Source organism: Lathyrus oleraceus, chromosome 7 (genome assembly GCF_024323335.1).
Source record: "Lathyrus oleraceus cultivar Zhongwan6 chromosome 7, CAAS_Psat_ZW6_1.0, whole genome shotgun sequence".
NCBI classification, from domain to species: Eukaryota; Viridiplantae; Streptophyta; class Magnoliopsida; order Fabales; family Fabaceae; genus Lathyrus; species Lathyrus oleraceus.
This window is the reverse complement of record NC_066585.1, coordinates 2,128,868-2,145,105: the sequence shown is the minus strand read 5'-3', so window position 1 is coordinate 2,145,105 and position 16,238 is coordinate 2,128,868. Positions and strand designations below refer to the sequence as shown.

At 38.6% G+C, this 16,238-nt stretch overlaps 1 protein-coding gene across 1 annotated transcript; it reads right to left on the bottom strand.

The window, feature by feature from the left end:
- Nucleotides 1–8,048: 8,048 nt before the first annotated feature.
- On the bottom strand, nt 8,049–8,721 carry LOC127108433 (uncharacterized). Its single transcript, XM_051045895.1, has 2 exons — nt 8,623–8,721; nt 8,049–8,525 (listed from the first exon to the last, which is right to left on the bottom strand). Exons 1-2 carry the CDS (start codon nt 8,719–8,721, stop codon nt 8,049–8,051), a joined length of 576 nt encoding a protein of 191 aa, XP_050901852.1.
- Nucleotides 8,722–16,238: the final 7,517 nt, after the last annotated feature.

The window sequence follows — 16,238 nt, the reverse complement described above, 5'->3', positions numbered from 1 at the left end:
GGAGAAGATGATCAGAGCCCTAGCTCCGGTGTTGGCACACCTCCTGGTCAAGTGATCATGTTGGAATGTTTTAATCCTAACCCTCCTTCCTGATTACAAAACGTGTACACGCGTTGACTACAGAACATGATGGAAGCGTGCACTTGTCCATCAGATCTGCCACCTCAATTTATAAGGGAGATCTGATGGCCCTTATTTTTTCTAATTTCTTTTTATTTTCTGAATTTTTATTTAATCCCTTTATTTTGTTTAATTCATATTAATTTCATTTTTAATCCAAAAAATATGACACTTTCACCAAAAATCTTTAAATATTTTTCTTTTCCATATTCTGCATTAATTTTTTTTTTGGATTAATTTTGATATTTTTCATGAGTTAAATGTTTTTGTACATATTTTAAAATTTTCAAAAATAATTTGGAATTTTCAAAAATAGTGAAATTTTGTCTAAGGTCCTTTGACCTTGTTTGACCTAAAAAGGTTACCGTAAGAATAATATTATAAATGCAAAAGTATACTCAAATTCGTTACATTTATAAATCAGGGACACCCCCTAGCATTGGGGGGTTTAGCTACTCATATTGTTCAAAATAAATGCAAGATGAAATTTACACATTAGAAGTATTTAGATGACTTCGATCTTCAATCGCTTTCGATCATGGAAACCTTCAGCTCTCTGAACTCCTTGCTTTCTGTAATACTTGATTGCTTGAAAATATTGTATTTTGCCTCATTCCAAGATCGTCTTTTCTTAGGTATAAGGTTCTCTTTTATACTGAAAATTCCAAGCAACAGGTGGACATGTCCAAAAATCTCTCTGCAAGCCCGATACTCAAAAGCCCGATGAAAAGGGAAAATTTTGGTTTTGGGCTGACACGGCCCATGTCAGCTAACACAGGTGGTCGTGTCAGGTCACTACTTCCTGTGACACGCCCATGGTGCTTGACATGGCTGGGGATACTGCCTGACACGGCCCGTGTCAGGCTACTGGTTTTCCTTTTCTTCTCCTTCTGCCTAACAGGTCCCGTATCAGGTGACACGGGTGGCCATGTCAGGCCTCCTGTACCGAGGGTTTTCCATTCATTTGCTTGACGGAATTTCGCATTGTCTCGCTCCGAGTTCCTCGGTTCTTCTACCTGGACCTGTTGGACAAAAACACAGACATCCCAGCGTAAAATCACAAAAATATAAGTAAAATATGATAATGAATGGAAATGCTTAATTATTATACGGGAATTAAAATTGCCTTTGAAAAGTACTAAAATGCTTGCACAGTGTCTCAAAATCCTCGGTTTCTTGTCGGATCAGTAACGAAAACTTAATGAAAATGGTGACTGATCACAACCCCATACTTAGCTCATTGGTTGTCCTCAAGTAATTCTCAGATGACACTGTGTGTCACTCCCCAGGATTTTTTATTCTTCCTAACACTGTTGAGATCATTCGCTAACATCTTCACTCTTCCTTCTATAGGTCCTGCTTTTCCTTGTGAGTTTTCAGTCGTACTTTCACTTTGAAGCATCGTTTCACCTGTCAGCTTATATCACATTCTCACCAATTCTCTCGGGGTTAAGTGTTTTTACTCATAATCCAGAATATGTAATATCACTCGCAAGTTTAAATAGTTCTCCTTTCATATCACCTACACACAACACACACACTTTTTGAGGTCTTTCAAGTTGTAGCGGGACTTGGGTTATGGTGTGGATATTCAAAAAAATGGGAAACAAGTGGTTTTTGGTTCAGAGTCAATGTTACCGTTATGTTCACTGTGTTGGTTTGTTTTTCTTTGGGTTTTTGCTCGGTTTTTCTTTTCCATTCTTATTTTTCAACCGAGTGCCCTTCTTTGGCTCGTGCTTCTTTTGAACCCTCGAGTTTATTTCTATTTTTTTTTCTTTTTCTCTCGATGATTTTGTCTTTTTTTTGTCTTTTTTTTTCGCACGTACCTGGGCTTTTGGAACTCATGGGGTTTTTACCCCAAACTTAGAATTTCAACACAGTTTAATAATATCAACTTGACCCTGAACAAGGTAAGGAAGTGTTTTGGCCAAAGGGTACATTTACGGGGTTAAACAAAAAAAAATGGATACCGACTCAAATGGGTTTACAAGGGATACAATTATTGGGACGGCTAGAAAGGTTCAAAGGTATATTCAAACAACCTGCCTCAGTGTGTGTAGTCATGCAGTGACAGCCCCAGAGAATCTACACAAATTTAGAGTGATAAAGACATACCTGAATATCGCTCATGATGATCAATGTATTTGGCTTTTTATGACTCACCTTGTTCGGTTAAGTTTTGACAGTATCCACAGTACCTCTAGCATGGTGCGACTTCTTCCTTACTTCAGAATGCACAGGGCACTTATGTTGGTTAAGCTGTATACGTTGTGTCTGATCTTTCTTCTTTAGCAGTGTCGACTTCCTGGGGAGATTCTTCACAACAAGCAATGGTAAGTGGAGTGATCCTTTCATCCACTCTCAGTCGTGATCATTACTAGTTTCACAATAACACCTCAGACCTGAAACACTTGCAGCATAATGTACCCTAAACAGAAAAACCAAATATAGAATGCACTAAAGTAAAATAACATATTTATTAGTAAAATAACAAAATACTGAAAATAACAATACTGAAAATAACATAAAATCTCCCCCACACTTGAATTAAACATTGGCCTCAATGTATGTGAACAAGAGCGAAGGAGGAAACTCACAGTATTCTACTGAGGAGGTGGGTATGGAAAATGCAGCATCAATTGTCACATCATGCTGCTTATCTCATCCAATATTTCCCCCTGTCGGGCTTGCTCGATGCCTTGCCGTTGTTTCTCTGTCCTTAAGTCACCCAACTCAGTTTGTACCCAGGTCCATTGGTCAGTGGACCAGGAAGAGGGTCCTGCCTCCTACTGGGTAGGTTCCTAATGTGGGGGTACAAACTGTTCATGAGGTTCCTCTTCTTCCGCCTCTGTGGCATTCACATGGTCACCTGCAGCAAAATGCTCGGTGTCGGGGTTAGCACTTATATACAACCAGTTTGCACAGTCAGTAATACTAATTTTGTCTGGATTCAGAAGAGCCATAATAAACCGTTTATGGATAAGCACAGAATAATAAGTGGGAGCAACGACAATCATACCTTGTTGTATTAGAGCTATCATGTCAATTTTGGTTTTACCTGCAATTGAAGTATCTTCGAGTAAAACCGCCTGATACCCGAAATGTTCAGCAATTTGGGTGATCATGCCGCTGACGAAGATGCCTCTAGAGTTTGCTCGGCCAACCCTTCCCAGATAATCAGCTTCAAAGGAAGCTACATTTATGGCTTTATTTTGTTCCATCGAGTACATAAAAAATAATTCCCTATGAGTGACGGCCCCTGTGCTATCACCTCTTCCAAACAGGGTGTAGGCTAAACCCTTTTGAGCATAACATAAACATGGATTCTGGATGCCGGAGGCCTTAGAACCCTTGGAGGTGTAATCCGTCCTCCCTTTGATGGCAATCTAGAAATCCTCTGGCGAGAGCCCATCTGGGACCGCTCCTGGTCCGTACAGTGGGAGTCGGAGTATCCCTGCCAATTCTTCCACAGACAATTCATGATAGTTATTAAACAGGCGGAAACGCAAAGTCCCAAAATAGTACCTGGTAGTGTCGATCCATCTCTTTTCGAGTTGGAATTCCAGCGTGCTAAGGAATTCGAGCGTCATGCGCTCATATGTCGGCGCTTCTAGGCTCTTAAGCCCCAACATCCCTAAGACATGGAACATCATGTACACCTCAATTTTTAGCCCTAGAGCGTTTAGAGTGTACTCGCACATATACCTGGTAGGTGTGAGCTTCCGTTTCCGGTGGACTTGATACCACTTTTCCTATTCTGGATTGTCAAATAGGATGTTATGCGGATTTGGGTTCCGGCTTGGTCGCTTCCGTGACCTAGAGATCTCAGCAAGTTGTTGCTTTCCAGTGAGAATTCTCCTCGGGGGCATTTTGGACCTGTAAAAAATATTGAACTTTTTGATATATGGAGTTAGACAATTCTGAAACAGTGGCTAGAATGGGGATAACGAATGGAGTATTATTTGTGAAGGTTGTTATGGCAATAGGGTAGTGGAAGTTGTGGTTATGGAAGCTTTGAGGGAGGAGTTTTAATGGAGTTTTGTAAGGGTTTAGAGAGAGAGAGAATGAAAAGGATGAGGTTTATGAGAGAGAAGGTGGAAAGTTTATGGAAAATCTGAGTAATGATAAGGTAAGATGTGGGTAAATTGTGGTTAAGAGGGAATTAATATGTGGATCCCATAGAAAATTTGAATTAAAAAAAAAATTGCAAAAATCCGTCTGCCTGACACGGGGCGTGTCAGCTGACACGGGCGTCCGTGTCAGGCCACTACCACTCTCAAACTTTCACTTTTCCTTCAGTGCTCCTGACACGGGTGGCCGTATCAGACCACTGCCACGTCCCTAATGCTCAATCTTCAGTGCTCCTTACACGGGTGGCCGTGTCAGGCCACTGTTATTTCCTCTATTTCCATTGTTGGCCACGCTTCTGACACGGCTCGTATCAGCTGACACGGGCACCCGTGTCAGGCTGCAGTTTTGGCTGGTTTTTTTCAGATTTTTCTCCTATTCAACCTCCGGTCACGGTATTTTTCCATTTGTCATGACCTAGACTTTTATTGAAGTGATTTTTCCCTCCTTGTAGAGCTCCTGTGTAAACGTACAAATAAACACACACTGATTAAAATTAAAATTTTGTGGGTTATCTCCCACGAAGCGCTTCGTTTAACGGCGCATGGCTCGACGGTCCTTCGTCTTTTTAGGTAAGACAGATTTTGTCTATCAGACCACCCTCCTAGTCTTGTAGGTACGATTTAACTCTCTGCCCATTTACCTTGAACGTGTCCCCGTTTGCCGGATTTCTTAGTTCAACGGCTCCATGCGGGAATACTTTTTGTATCATAAAGGGTCCCGACCATCTCGACTTTAGTTTCCCAAGAAACATCTTCAACCTTGAATTAAATAATAATACCAGTTGTCCTTCCTGAAGTTCTTTCCTCTTAATGCATCGGTAGTGCCATGTTTTGGTTTGTTCTTTGTATATCTTGGCATTCTCATATGCTCGATTTCTGAATTCTTCCAGCTTTTGTAATTGAAAAATCCGAGATTTCCCCGCTTTGGACAGATCATAGTTGAGATTTGGTAGCCCAGAATGCTCTATGCTCGAGTTCGAGCGGCAAATGACAAGCTTTCCCGTAGACCAGTTGGTACGGGGACATACCTATGGGGGTTTTGAATGTTGTTCAGTATGCCCATAGTGCATCCTCTAACTTGATCGACCAATCTTTTCTTGATGCGTAAACTGTCTTTTCCAGAATCTGCTTGATCTACCGATTTCACACTTCAACCTGTCCACTTGTCTGGAGATGGTACGGTGTAGCGATTTTATGATTTACATTGTATTTCCTTAGTAGGTTCTTCATCATCTTGTTCAGAAAGTGGGTACCTTCGTCACTAATTAGTGCTTTGGGTACCCCAAACTGAGTGAAGACACAATTCTTTAGGAAATTGATCACCACTTTCGCATCATTCGTGGGCAGTGCTACTGCCTCCATCCATTTTGACACATAGTCAATTGTGACCAGAATGTATTGCTTTCCAAAGGACGGTGGGAAGGGTCCCCTAAAATTTATTCCCACACATCAAACAGTTCTACCTCTAACATGGCATTCTGAGGCATCTGATTTCTCTTTGATATGTTTCCTGTTCTCTGACATCTGTCACACTCTTTTACTATCTCTTGTGCATCTCTGAACAGTGTAGGCCAGTACAGTCCAGACTGGAGGACTTTTGCTGCGGTTCTATCTCCACTAAAATGTCCTCCATATTCTAAGTTGTGACAAGCTTTGAGGATGTCCATTTTCTCTTCCTCTGGAACACATCTCCTCACCATGCCATCTATTCCCTTTTTGTACAAGAATGGATCGTCCCACACATAAAACCTACAATCATGCAAAAACTTTTTTCTTTTGTTAGAGTCAAAGTCATCAGGCATTAGTCCACCTACCACAAAGTTCTCTTAATCTACGAACTAGGGGATATGCGTAATGACTAGGATACGTTTGTCGGTGAACTCATCTCTGATGGGGTGTGTTTCTTCTGTTTCTTGAATCGGAGTCATCCGAGACAAGTGATCCACAACAGTGTTTTCACTCCCCTTTTTGTCTCTGATTTCTAGGTCGAACTCTTATATTAGTAGTAACCATCGCAGCAACCTTGGTTTTGATTCCTGTTTGGCATAAAGATATTTTAAAGTTGCATGGTCAGTATACACAATTACCTTTGATCCCAACAAATAGGATCTGAACTTATCAAAAGCATACACAATCGCAAGGAGCTCTTTTTCGGTGGTTGCATAGTTCATTTGAGCCAGTTTCAATATGTGGCTTGCATAGTAGATCACATTGAGAAGCTTCTCCTTTCGTTTCCCTAATATTGCACCTACTGTATTATCACTAGCATCGCACATTATCTCGAAAGGGATAGACCAATTAGGGGAAATAACTATGGGGGCTGACACAAGTTCCTTCTTCAAGGTCTCGAAGGCTTGCTTGCACTCTTTGTCAAAAAGGAATGGTGTATCTTTCACCAGTAGACTAGTTAGTGGTTTAGAGATCTTGGAGAAATCTCTTATGAACCTGTGATAGAACCCCACATGTCCCAAGAAGCTTAGGATGCCTTTTTCATTTACCGGAGGTGGTAAATTGGCTATTACCTAACTTTTGCTATGTCCACTTCAATACCTTGATTGGAAATCTTGTGTCCCAACACTATCCCTTCACGCACCATGAAATGGCACTTTTCCCAATTCAGGATCAAATTTGTTTGTTGACATCTTTCTAACACAAGTGACAAGTTAGTTAAACATTTATCAAATGAAGAACCGAATACTGAAAAGTCATCCATAAATACTTCCATATGCTTTTCGAGCATGTCAGCAAAGATTGATGTCATACACCTTTGAAAAGTGGTCGGTGCGTTGCACAACCCATATGACATTCTTCTGTAAGCGAAAATACCATAGGGCATGTGAATGCCGTCTTCTCTTGATCTTCAAGGGAAACCGCAATCTGGTTTTACCCCGAATACTCATCTAAGAAACAATAGTAGTCATGTCTGGCTAACCTTTCCATCATTTGATCAATGAATGGTAACGGAAAGTGGTCCTTTCGTGTTGCCATGTTCAGTCTCCTGTAGTCGATGCACACTCTCCAACCTGTAACAGTTCTAGTTAGAATCAACTCATTCTTCTCATTTTTTATCACCTTAGTGCCTCCTTTTTTTGGTACCACATGGACTGGACTTACCCATGAACTGTCGGAAATAGGATAAATTAATCCCGCATATAACAATTTTACAACCTCTTTGTGTACCACTTCTTTTATGACTGGGTTAAGTCTTCAATGTGGTTGCACCACCGGCTTGTGATCATCTTCCATTAAGATCTTGTGCATGCAAACGGTCGGGCTTATACCTTTCAAGTCCTCGATAGCCCATCCGATTGCGCCTTTGTATTTTTTTAGCACTTGAATGAGTTCTGCTTCTTGGACACTTTGTAGACTGGCATTGATAATAGTTGGGCATTTTTTTCCAGTATCCAGAAATACATACTTCGGATTGGTTGGTAGCTTCTTCAGATTTACCCCTGTTTTGGGTTCTTTAGTGACATCTGTTGGTGGTGGTGGTCTTAAATCTTCCTACCGGTGTGGTCTATATCTAATCCATTCAGGTTGTTTTTCCATCATAGCGAGCACCTCATAATCCCCCTCATCTTCATTACTTTCAAAAATCTCTAGACTTAAGACACGTTCTAATGATGATTGGGGAATATGCTTTTCAATTTCTTGAGCAATTACCTGGTCTATTATCTGTACAATGTGGCTTGTGCCAATATCATCTTTGTATTACATTGTGTTCCGCACATCTACTTTTAACTCTTCATCATAGACTTTGAGGGTCATTGTTCCTTCCTTTATGTCTATCATACAACGTCATGTTTCCAAGAATGGTCTGCCCAATATGAGAGGAATCTCCTCATCTTCGGGCATTTCCAGAATGACGAAGTCAATTGGGAAAACAAACTTGGCAATTTTTACAAGAACGTCTTCCATAATCCCATAAGTTCGCCTAACAGAGCGATACACAAACTGAAGTGTCATTCGAGTATCTTGAACGGTGCCAATGCCTAATTTCTTATAAATGGATAGTGGCATCAAGCTTACACTTTCTCCTAAGTCAAACAGATCCTTCTTGAATTTTCTATCACCAATAGTGCATGGAATAGTAACTGATCCCCTATCTGTCTTTTTCACTGGGATTTTCATACCTTGAAGAATGACACTACATGTTTCAGTTAGGATGATCGGGTCTATATCAGTGGAATGCTTTTTGGAGATGATGTCTTTCATGAACTTGGCATATATTGGAATTTGTTCTAATGCCTCAGAAAAAGGGATGTTTATTTCAAGCTTTTTGAACATTTCCAGGAACCTCTCAAAAAAAATCATGTTGATCTTTCTTCTTCTGTCTTGGAGGGTAAGGGAGTTTGATGACTGGTTTTGGAACCTTTTCTTTCTCCTTGACAGGTAGCAGTACTACTTCTTCATCTTGGTCCTTAGTTTCCTTGATTTCTAAATCCACTTCTAATAATCCATCTTCCTCCATACTATTTTCTTCTGTTGATTTCCCACTTCGGTTTACGACAGCGTTAACATTGTTATGTTCCCGCGGATTTGTTACCGTACCACTGGGTAAGGTACCCGGGGCTTGAGAATTTTAAGCTAATTGTTGTGCTATCTGACCCATTTGGACTTCGAGATTTTTTATAGAGGTAGTGGTGTTTTTCTGATTGGTTCTGGTTTCTTCTTGAAACTGCATGTTGTAGGTGGCTAATTTTTCAATGGCGATTTCCCATTCAGCCTTTTTAGGTGCCTGTTGTTGCTGCTGTTGTTGATACTGAGTCTGATATTACCCTATAACTTATTGTGGAACATTTCTTCTCTGATCTTTCCAGGAGAAATTCGGATGATTCTTCCAACCTGGGATGTAAGTGTTGGAGTAGGGATTATTCTGCTTCAAGAATTTGATCTCTTCAATTTGTTGGGGGTAGCAAAGCAATAGACCGTGTGATGAGGTCCATTATAGATTTCACAAGTGCTAGCCTGAGTCGGCTGGATCTGAGCTATCTGTTGAGTACCTATATTCATAGCTTTCAACTTCCTGTCTACTTCGGCAGCAATTGTGTCTTCCAGACGGATTTTATTTGTCTCTAATTTCAGATCAATTACCCCTTCTGGCTGACTAGTACACCTGTCGTATAATTCTAGATGCTCATTGGCAGCTATTGCTTCAATAATCCTTTTAATACCAGTGGTTGTTGAGAAATTTGTTGAGCCACCAACTGCTGTATCAATCGACTGTTTTGTTTTTATTTTCAACCCGTTAACGAACATCTGCATTTGTTCGGTCTGATCCATATTATGAGTCGGACACGCTACTAAGACCCTTTTGAATCTTTTGTAGGCGTCTCCTAATGATTCACCATCCTTCTGTTTGAAATTAAGGATTTCATACCTTTTTTTCAGGAACACTGATGCTGGAAAGTACTCATTTATGAATGCAGTTTCCATCTCTTCTCATGATGTGATACTTCCGGCTGGAAGAGAGTAGAACCATTCTTCCGCATCTTCAGCTAAAGTGAACGGGAACATTCTTAATTTTTTTGCTTCATCAGTATGACCATCAATTTTCAACGTGGTGCTCATGGTCAGAAATCTTTGCAAGTGTTTGTTGGCATCTTCATTAACCTTTCCGTTGAAAGGTTTTCTTTCCAATTGATTGATTGTGCTAGGATGTAGTTGAAAATTAGTCACATTCACCGGTTGGTTGACAATGCTCAGTCAACCACCCGGTGCGTTTGCACCTCCATAGTCACCTAGGAGTCTTTCCGGAGGTGAAGGAGATGGATTTTAAGGAACATCAGCCATTGGTTTTTTGACGTCGGAGTGATCAGAGGTACTTTCTTCTTTAGAATCCACTCTTGCATTCTTGCGTCTTAGGTGAAGGGTTCTCTCAATCTCTGTGTGAAAAAGAAATTCAGTTGAGGGTTCTCCTCGCATACACAAATTAGTAAATTATAAATGACAGAAAAATAATTTTATAGCAGAGCAACAACATTTTAATTGAATTTAAAATTAAACTCTATATTTTGGCAGTCCCCGACAACGGCGCCAAAAACTTGATCGGTAAAATAGAAAGTATACTATTTTGCCTATTATAGTAATAACAGGTAAATTCCCCGAATGTCGATCTCAAGGACTGCACGTCAATATCGAGTTCAAATTATCATTCAATTAAACAAAAAGTATGATTTGGGTTTTTAGATCCGAAATTATAAAAATAAAGGCAAAGGCAAATAAGAATGAAAATAAGGGTTCGCAAGGTAAGAGGAACAATGTCAGGGAAGGTGTATGATTTATCCCTGTAACAACTCTGAGTCACTATTACATCAACACATATTAATTACTATCAATTCTCAAGGGTATTTTCTCCCAAGTCCTTGGTGACAAAACCTTTAATCTATCTACCCTAATTTCTATGTCCATAGGCAATTAAGGTGAAGTTAAGCTTTATTATATTAAGAATACTCTGGTTCATACAGGGTACCCCTAATTCTAAGTGATATCTACTATAGAGTAACCTTAGCAAAACCTTATCAATGGCGGTCTAGCCTAATTGATAACCATAAAACCATCTCGATTGGTCTGAAAGAGAAATCATTAAACACATCAAAAGGTTACCGTAAGAATAATATTATAAATGGAAAAGTATACTCAAATTCGTTACAATTATAAATCAGGGACACCCCCCTAGCATTAAGGGGTTTAGCTACTCATATTGTTCAAAACAAATGCAAGATAAAATTTACACATTACAAGTATTTGGATGACTTAGATCTTCAATTGCTTCTGCTCACGAAAACCTTCAGCTCTCCGAACTCCTTGCTCTCTATAATACTTGATTGCTTCACAATACTGTGTTTTGCCTTGTTCTAAGATCATCTTTTCTTAGGTAGAAGGTTCTATTTTATAGTGAAAATTCTAAGCAACAGGTGGACATGTCCAAAAATCTCTCTGCAAGCCCGATACTCAAAATCCCGATGAAAAGGGAAAATTTTAGTCTTAGGCTGACACGGGTGGCCGTGTCAGGCTACTGGTTTTCCTTTCCTTCCCCTTCTGCTTGACACGGCCCATGTCATGTGACACGGGTGGTCGTGTCAGGCCTCCTGTACCGGGGTTTTTCCATTCCTTTGCTTGCGGGAATTCTGCATGTCTCGCTACGAGTTCCTCAGTTCTTCTACCTGGACCTGTTGGACAAAAACACAGACATCCCACGCGTAAAATCGCAGAAATATAAGTAAAATATGACAATGAATGGAAATGCTTAATTATTATATGTGAAGTAAAATTGCCTTTGAAAATTACTTAATTGCTTGCACAATGTCTCAAAATCCTCGGTTTCTTGTCGGATCAGTGATGAAAACTTAATGAAAATGGTGACTGATCAGTAGGCACAAGCTGATAATCAGGAAAAGTGAAACAATGGTAGAGAGGATCATAAAACTGAACCAACACACTCAGAAGTCCTTCAACCACATTAGCAGACAAGATAGACAAAAGCTTCCTATGACGTTGCTTGAAATCCAAGGGATCTAATACAAAGGATGGTAGCTTCCTTAACTCTTTCAATTCTGGACATCTGAAACTGTACTTTTTAGTATTCCTTCTTCCATAATCCATGGTCTGAAAATATTTGCAAATAAGACCTCAGTTCCTTGAAATTATTTGTGTGTGATGAATGTTATGATGTGCATGAATGCATGAATGCAACAATCACAAATAAGGGATCACACACAAGGTAAACAAACAAAGGTCAAGGGATGAATTGAGTCATTGTCAAGATCAATCATCCATTTTGGTGGATTATGGTTTTCACCTTATCAACACCCAAGTTCCATTTATATTGACAAGACTTGATTGGATCAACCAAGAATCAAGGGTTTATTGTGAGTCACGAGCATAGAGTCTGGGTAAGAACCATCCCAAAGGAGTGTACTAAGGATAAAACCTATAGATCATGTTCTAAAAAGTTCCCAGAGTCTTAATTCCATCTATCGGATATTACAAGTTAGGATGACTGACTCATCAACCCATAATATTCTCAAGAGAAACTCGTCTGAGTGTAGTATCGTGTAACAACTATTATCAAGTCTACACGTGAACAGTATCCGCACTATGTCCTAAATAGGCCAAGAGGGGTTAAATGTTCTACGGTCCTTGGCTTCTCGGACCCCAAGTAAGAGAGAGTAATGCCTAACCACAAATAACTTGTGTGACATTCATAACTCTAAAAAGGTCTCCATTGAGTAGATGGGTCTCAAGAAAAATCATTAAGGACTACTCCCCACAAATCGAACATGACTATACCATCCTCCTACCTTAATTTCACTCAAGTTTGGGTTAGAACTTATCTCACCACTCAGAGATTACCAAGCACAACAAGCAGATTATATCACACAAACAAATATACATACATCAAATATACATATATATACACACAAAAAAGTAGGCTAAACCCACTGGAGACTACTCCCCAGCAGAGTCGCCACTTAATTTCTGTAGCGGTAAATTCATGACCATTAAGCTATGGATAAACTTAACGTCAATTAAACCAGAGTCGCCACCGCACTTTTATTGTTTCCAAGGGAAAAGGGAAAAGTACGAACAAAACCCAAAAATAAGAAGTTCAAACCAAAACTAATAAAATGCTAGAGATTATAGGTAAGGGGGTTGGTTACACAGAGGGGAGGTGTTAACACCCAAAGTGTCCTAGGTACTCCTAGGGAGCCCTTTTTTGTGTGCATGTGTATATTTGTACAAAATGATGTTTGCAGTAAATAGAGTGGAGAGATGAGAAAATAATTCATTAATTATATTTTTGTGTTTGACAAGACCTTCAGGCTTGTGCCTACATACCAACATAAAATGAGGGATCAAAACCTCGTAGTTCGTGGTAACAATTTCAAAGTGGATGCATTGCTTTTAACAAAAATTTCAGTTTAACAAAGGCACAAAAGGCCTAAAAGGTTTGAATGAGTGTTAGTTCTTTTTGTATTTTGAAATTTTAAGTCAAGTATAGTTAAGTTCATTTACAAATTTGTTTAAGAAAAGAGTTTAAAATTTCAATGGCATATGGCCAAAATTTCTAATTTGCAATATGATCTAAGTTTAGAAATCACAAACAAAGAAGATTTTGAGAGAGGGGAGAGATTTTAAATTAAAGAAGTGGGGAAGATATGAAGAGACTAATCCTAAGAAAAAATTCAAAAGTTAAGAGTTGAAAAGATCTGACCAATGGGCTGCAATCTAATAGACAAGAATGTCATATAGAAACCTAAATTTCCCTTGGACTTTAGAATCAAGCAATATCAATACACAAATAGAAAGATGAAGAGCAAAGCACCAAATAAAGATAGCCACGTCCAAGCTTAGCAACTTCATGATCTTCTTCATAATCTTTCATGCATCAGATAATTTCAAAGATAGGCACAGGCACAGGGTCAAAGTAACAACTTCAATAAGACCATGTGGCAGATGAATTCAGATGGGATCACAATACTTGCTTCAGATGAAGTTTCAATTCACAAGCACTTGGTTTCATGAAAGTTGGCATTGGCCAAATCCTTTTACATAGGGAGTGTTGCTTAATTCTAAGTCCAATGTCTAAGATCAATCCAACAGTCCACACAAAATGTCTTTTAAGGTTTTTTCTATTGTTATTATGTACATTAAGGTCAAAAGACCACAAACACAAACAAGTATATACAATCATAATATAATCACAGAATGAGGCTCAAATGAGCAAAGTGAAAATGGCATTAAAGTAAACAACTTGAATGGTATGAATAATGGAAAATGAATAAAGACTTAAAATTAAAGTGCATAAAAGTAAATGACTTGAAATTAAATGTTAGTTGTTAGTTGATTAGAAGTTAGTATTGCTTTTGCTTTTGTTTAAATCATTCTTGGGAGAACACTCAACCCACTATTCACAAGCATGGATCCTTGAACCAAGACATCTTCCAAAGGAAGGAAAAAAGGCCAAGTTTCCATACAAGACCATGAAAGAGGGGAGACTTACAATCTTACTTACTAGAATGTTATGCCTTTTGTGTCAACAATTTAGCGCTATGTTAAGCAATCGTAATTGGACTTATGTAGAAGTCACAACTATTTGAGGTCGGGCAATAGACATTTTAGTGTTAATGCATGTTAGAGATATGGTATTATGAACCATACTCCTAAAATATATCACACTTAAAAGAATATGCAAAAGGGGTGGACCTAATCTCATCCACACTTATGTTGACTTTGCAATCAACTAGCCTTAGGATATAGAGATATCATAGGTCCATGAAATGAATGAGAAGAGAATGGGATTAAGATGAAGAGGGAGGGGAAATGGAATCAACACAAATTGGTCAAAGGAGGACTTTTATCAAATTAAAATCATTCATTCATTTTGGGAGATGAAATGTATATTTCATCAATCCCCTAAATCCAATTATTTTAACTCAACAAAGTCAAATCAACCTTGACCAAAGCCCAACAAAACAAGTCAAACTCAAAAGCTCAACACAATTTATTTTACATTTAAACAATTAAAATCAATTAAATAATGCATTAAATTAAATTATTATTGGTCAAAATCCTAAAACCTCATCAAAACACCAAATAAATGGCCATGAGATTTATCATAGGTCAAACAAGGTCAAAGGACCTTGGAGAAAAAATTTCATTAATTTTGGAAACTTAAAACTATTTTTAAACAATTAAAAATAATCACAAAAACAATTAAATCATGAAAAATATTAATAATGATCCAAAAAAACAATTTTAATTCAGAAAATGAAAGAGGAATTTATTTTAAAATTTTTGGTGAAACTCTCATATTTTTTGGATCAATATTAAAATTAATATGAATTAATGAAAATAAACCAAATAAAATGAAAAATAAGAAAATAGAAAAAACGTGGACCACTTGATCTCCCTCATTAATTAAGGTGGCAGATCAAGTGGCTACTAGCACGTATTCCATGGTGGACACAAGTCAAAGCGCTGCAGGGATGGTATGCAAAACCAAGGCACGAGATTTAAATATTTGAAATAGATCTTGTGGTTCAGATGAGTGCTAGCACACCGCCGGAGCCAAAGCTCCGGTGAGATTCACCGGACTGGTTCACTCACAACCATCACCAAAATTAAAGAGAAGGACATGAATTTAAATTAAAAATGCTCAGGAGCTCGAGTCTGGCCTCAATTTCTCCTAACTCCAAGTATATTGAAAGATACAGGGAGTTGAATTTTGAGGTGTATGATCTGAGTTGCTTCAATTTGACCTCAAAGCAACTCAATCTTGTTGCCTACATTAGTAGGACTTCAGACAACCAAAGATCAAGAAGAATTATGGAGAATTGAGTGAGAATCGAAGAGATGAAAATTTCTGAAAAATACCTTCAATGTAGGTCTGTATTCAATCGATCTTGCTCTTGCTTGCTATTGATCTTGCTCTGGACAGTTGATGGAGTAGAATTGGATGAACAAAAAGCACGGGACTCTTGGAGTTTTGAATCTCAAAACATTGGAGATTCAAACTTAATGTCTAATGGAAATTCTCAAGATTATCCTTTGAATGAGAGTGTTTGAAGGTTGGGAATCAAAGTTGGCGCACAAGGTCCTCAATTCTGATGGCAAGGGGTTCTATTTATAGCCATATGGATTGATATTTGCACACTTGAAATGAAGATCCAAAAATAGCATGGGCGTGTGATAAGCCCATTTAATCACTCCTTCTGGTCCATAATTGAGTACAAACATTGCTCAAGTCATGTTGGAAAGCTATGAAATTGTGTATGAAAGTTTCAAGCTCACTTATGCCAAATGATGATCCAATGTTCAATCCATGCGCACGTCACTCATATCTTGTCCAAATGGGATGAAATTGGACTTTTTGGAAAGGTTAGATCAAGAGAAATAACTTTCATGTTGAACACTTTTTGATTTGAAGCTTGGATCATAACAAATTTTGAGGTGGAAGTTGGGAAAATCAAACATGTCAAAAAC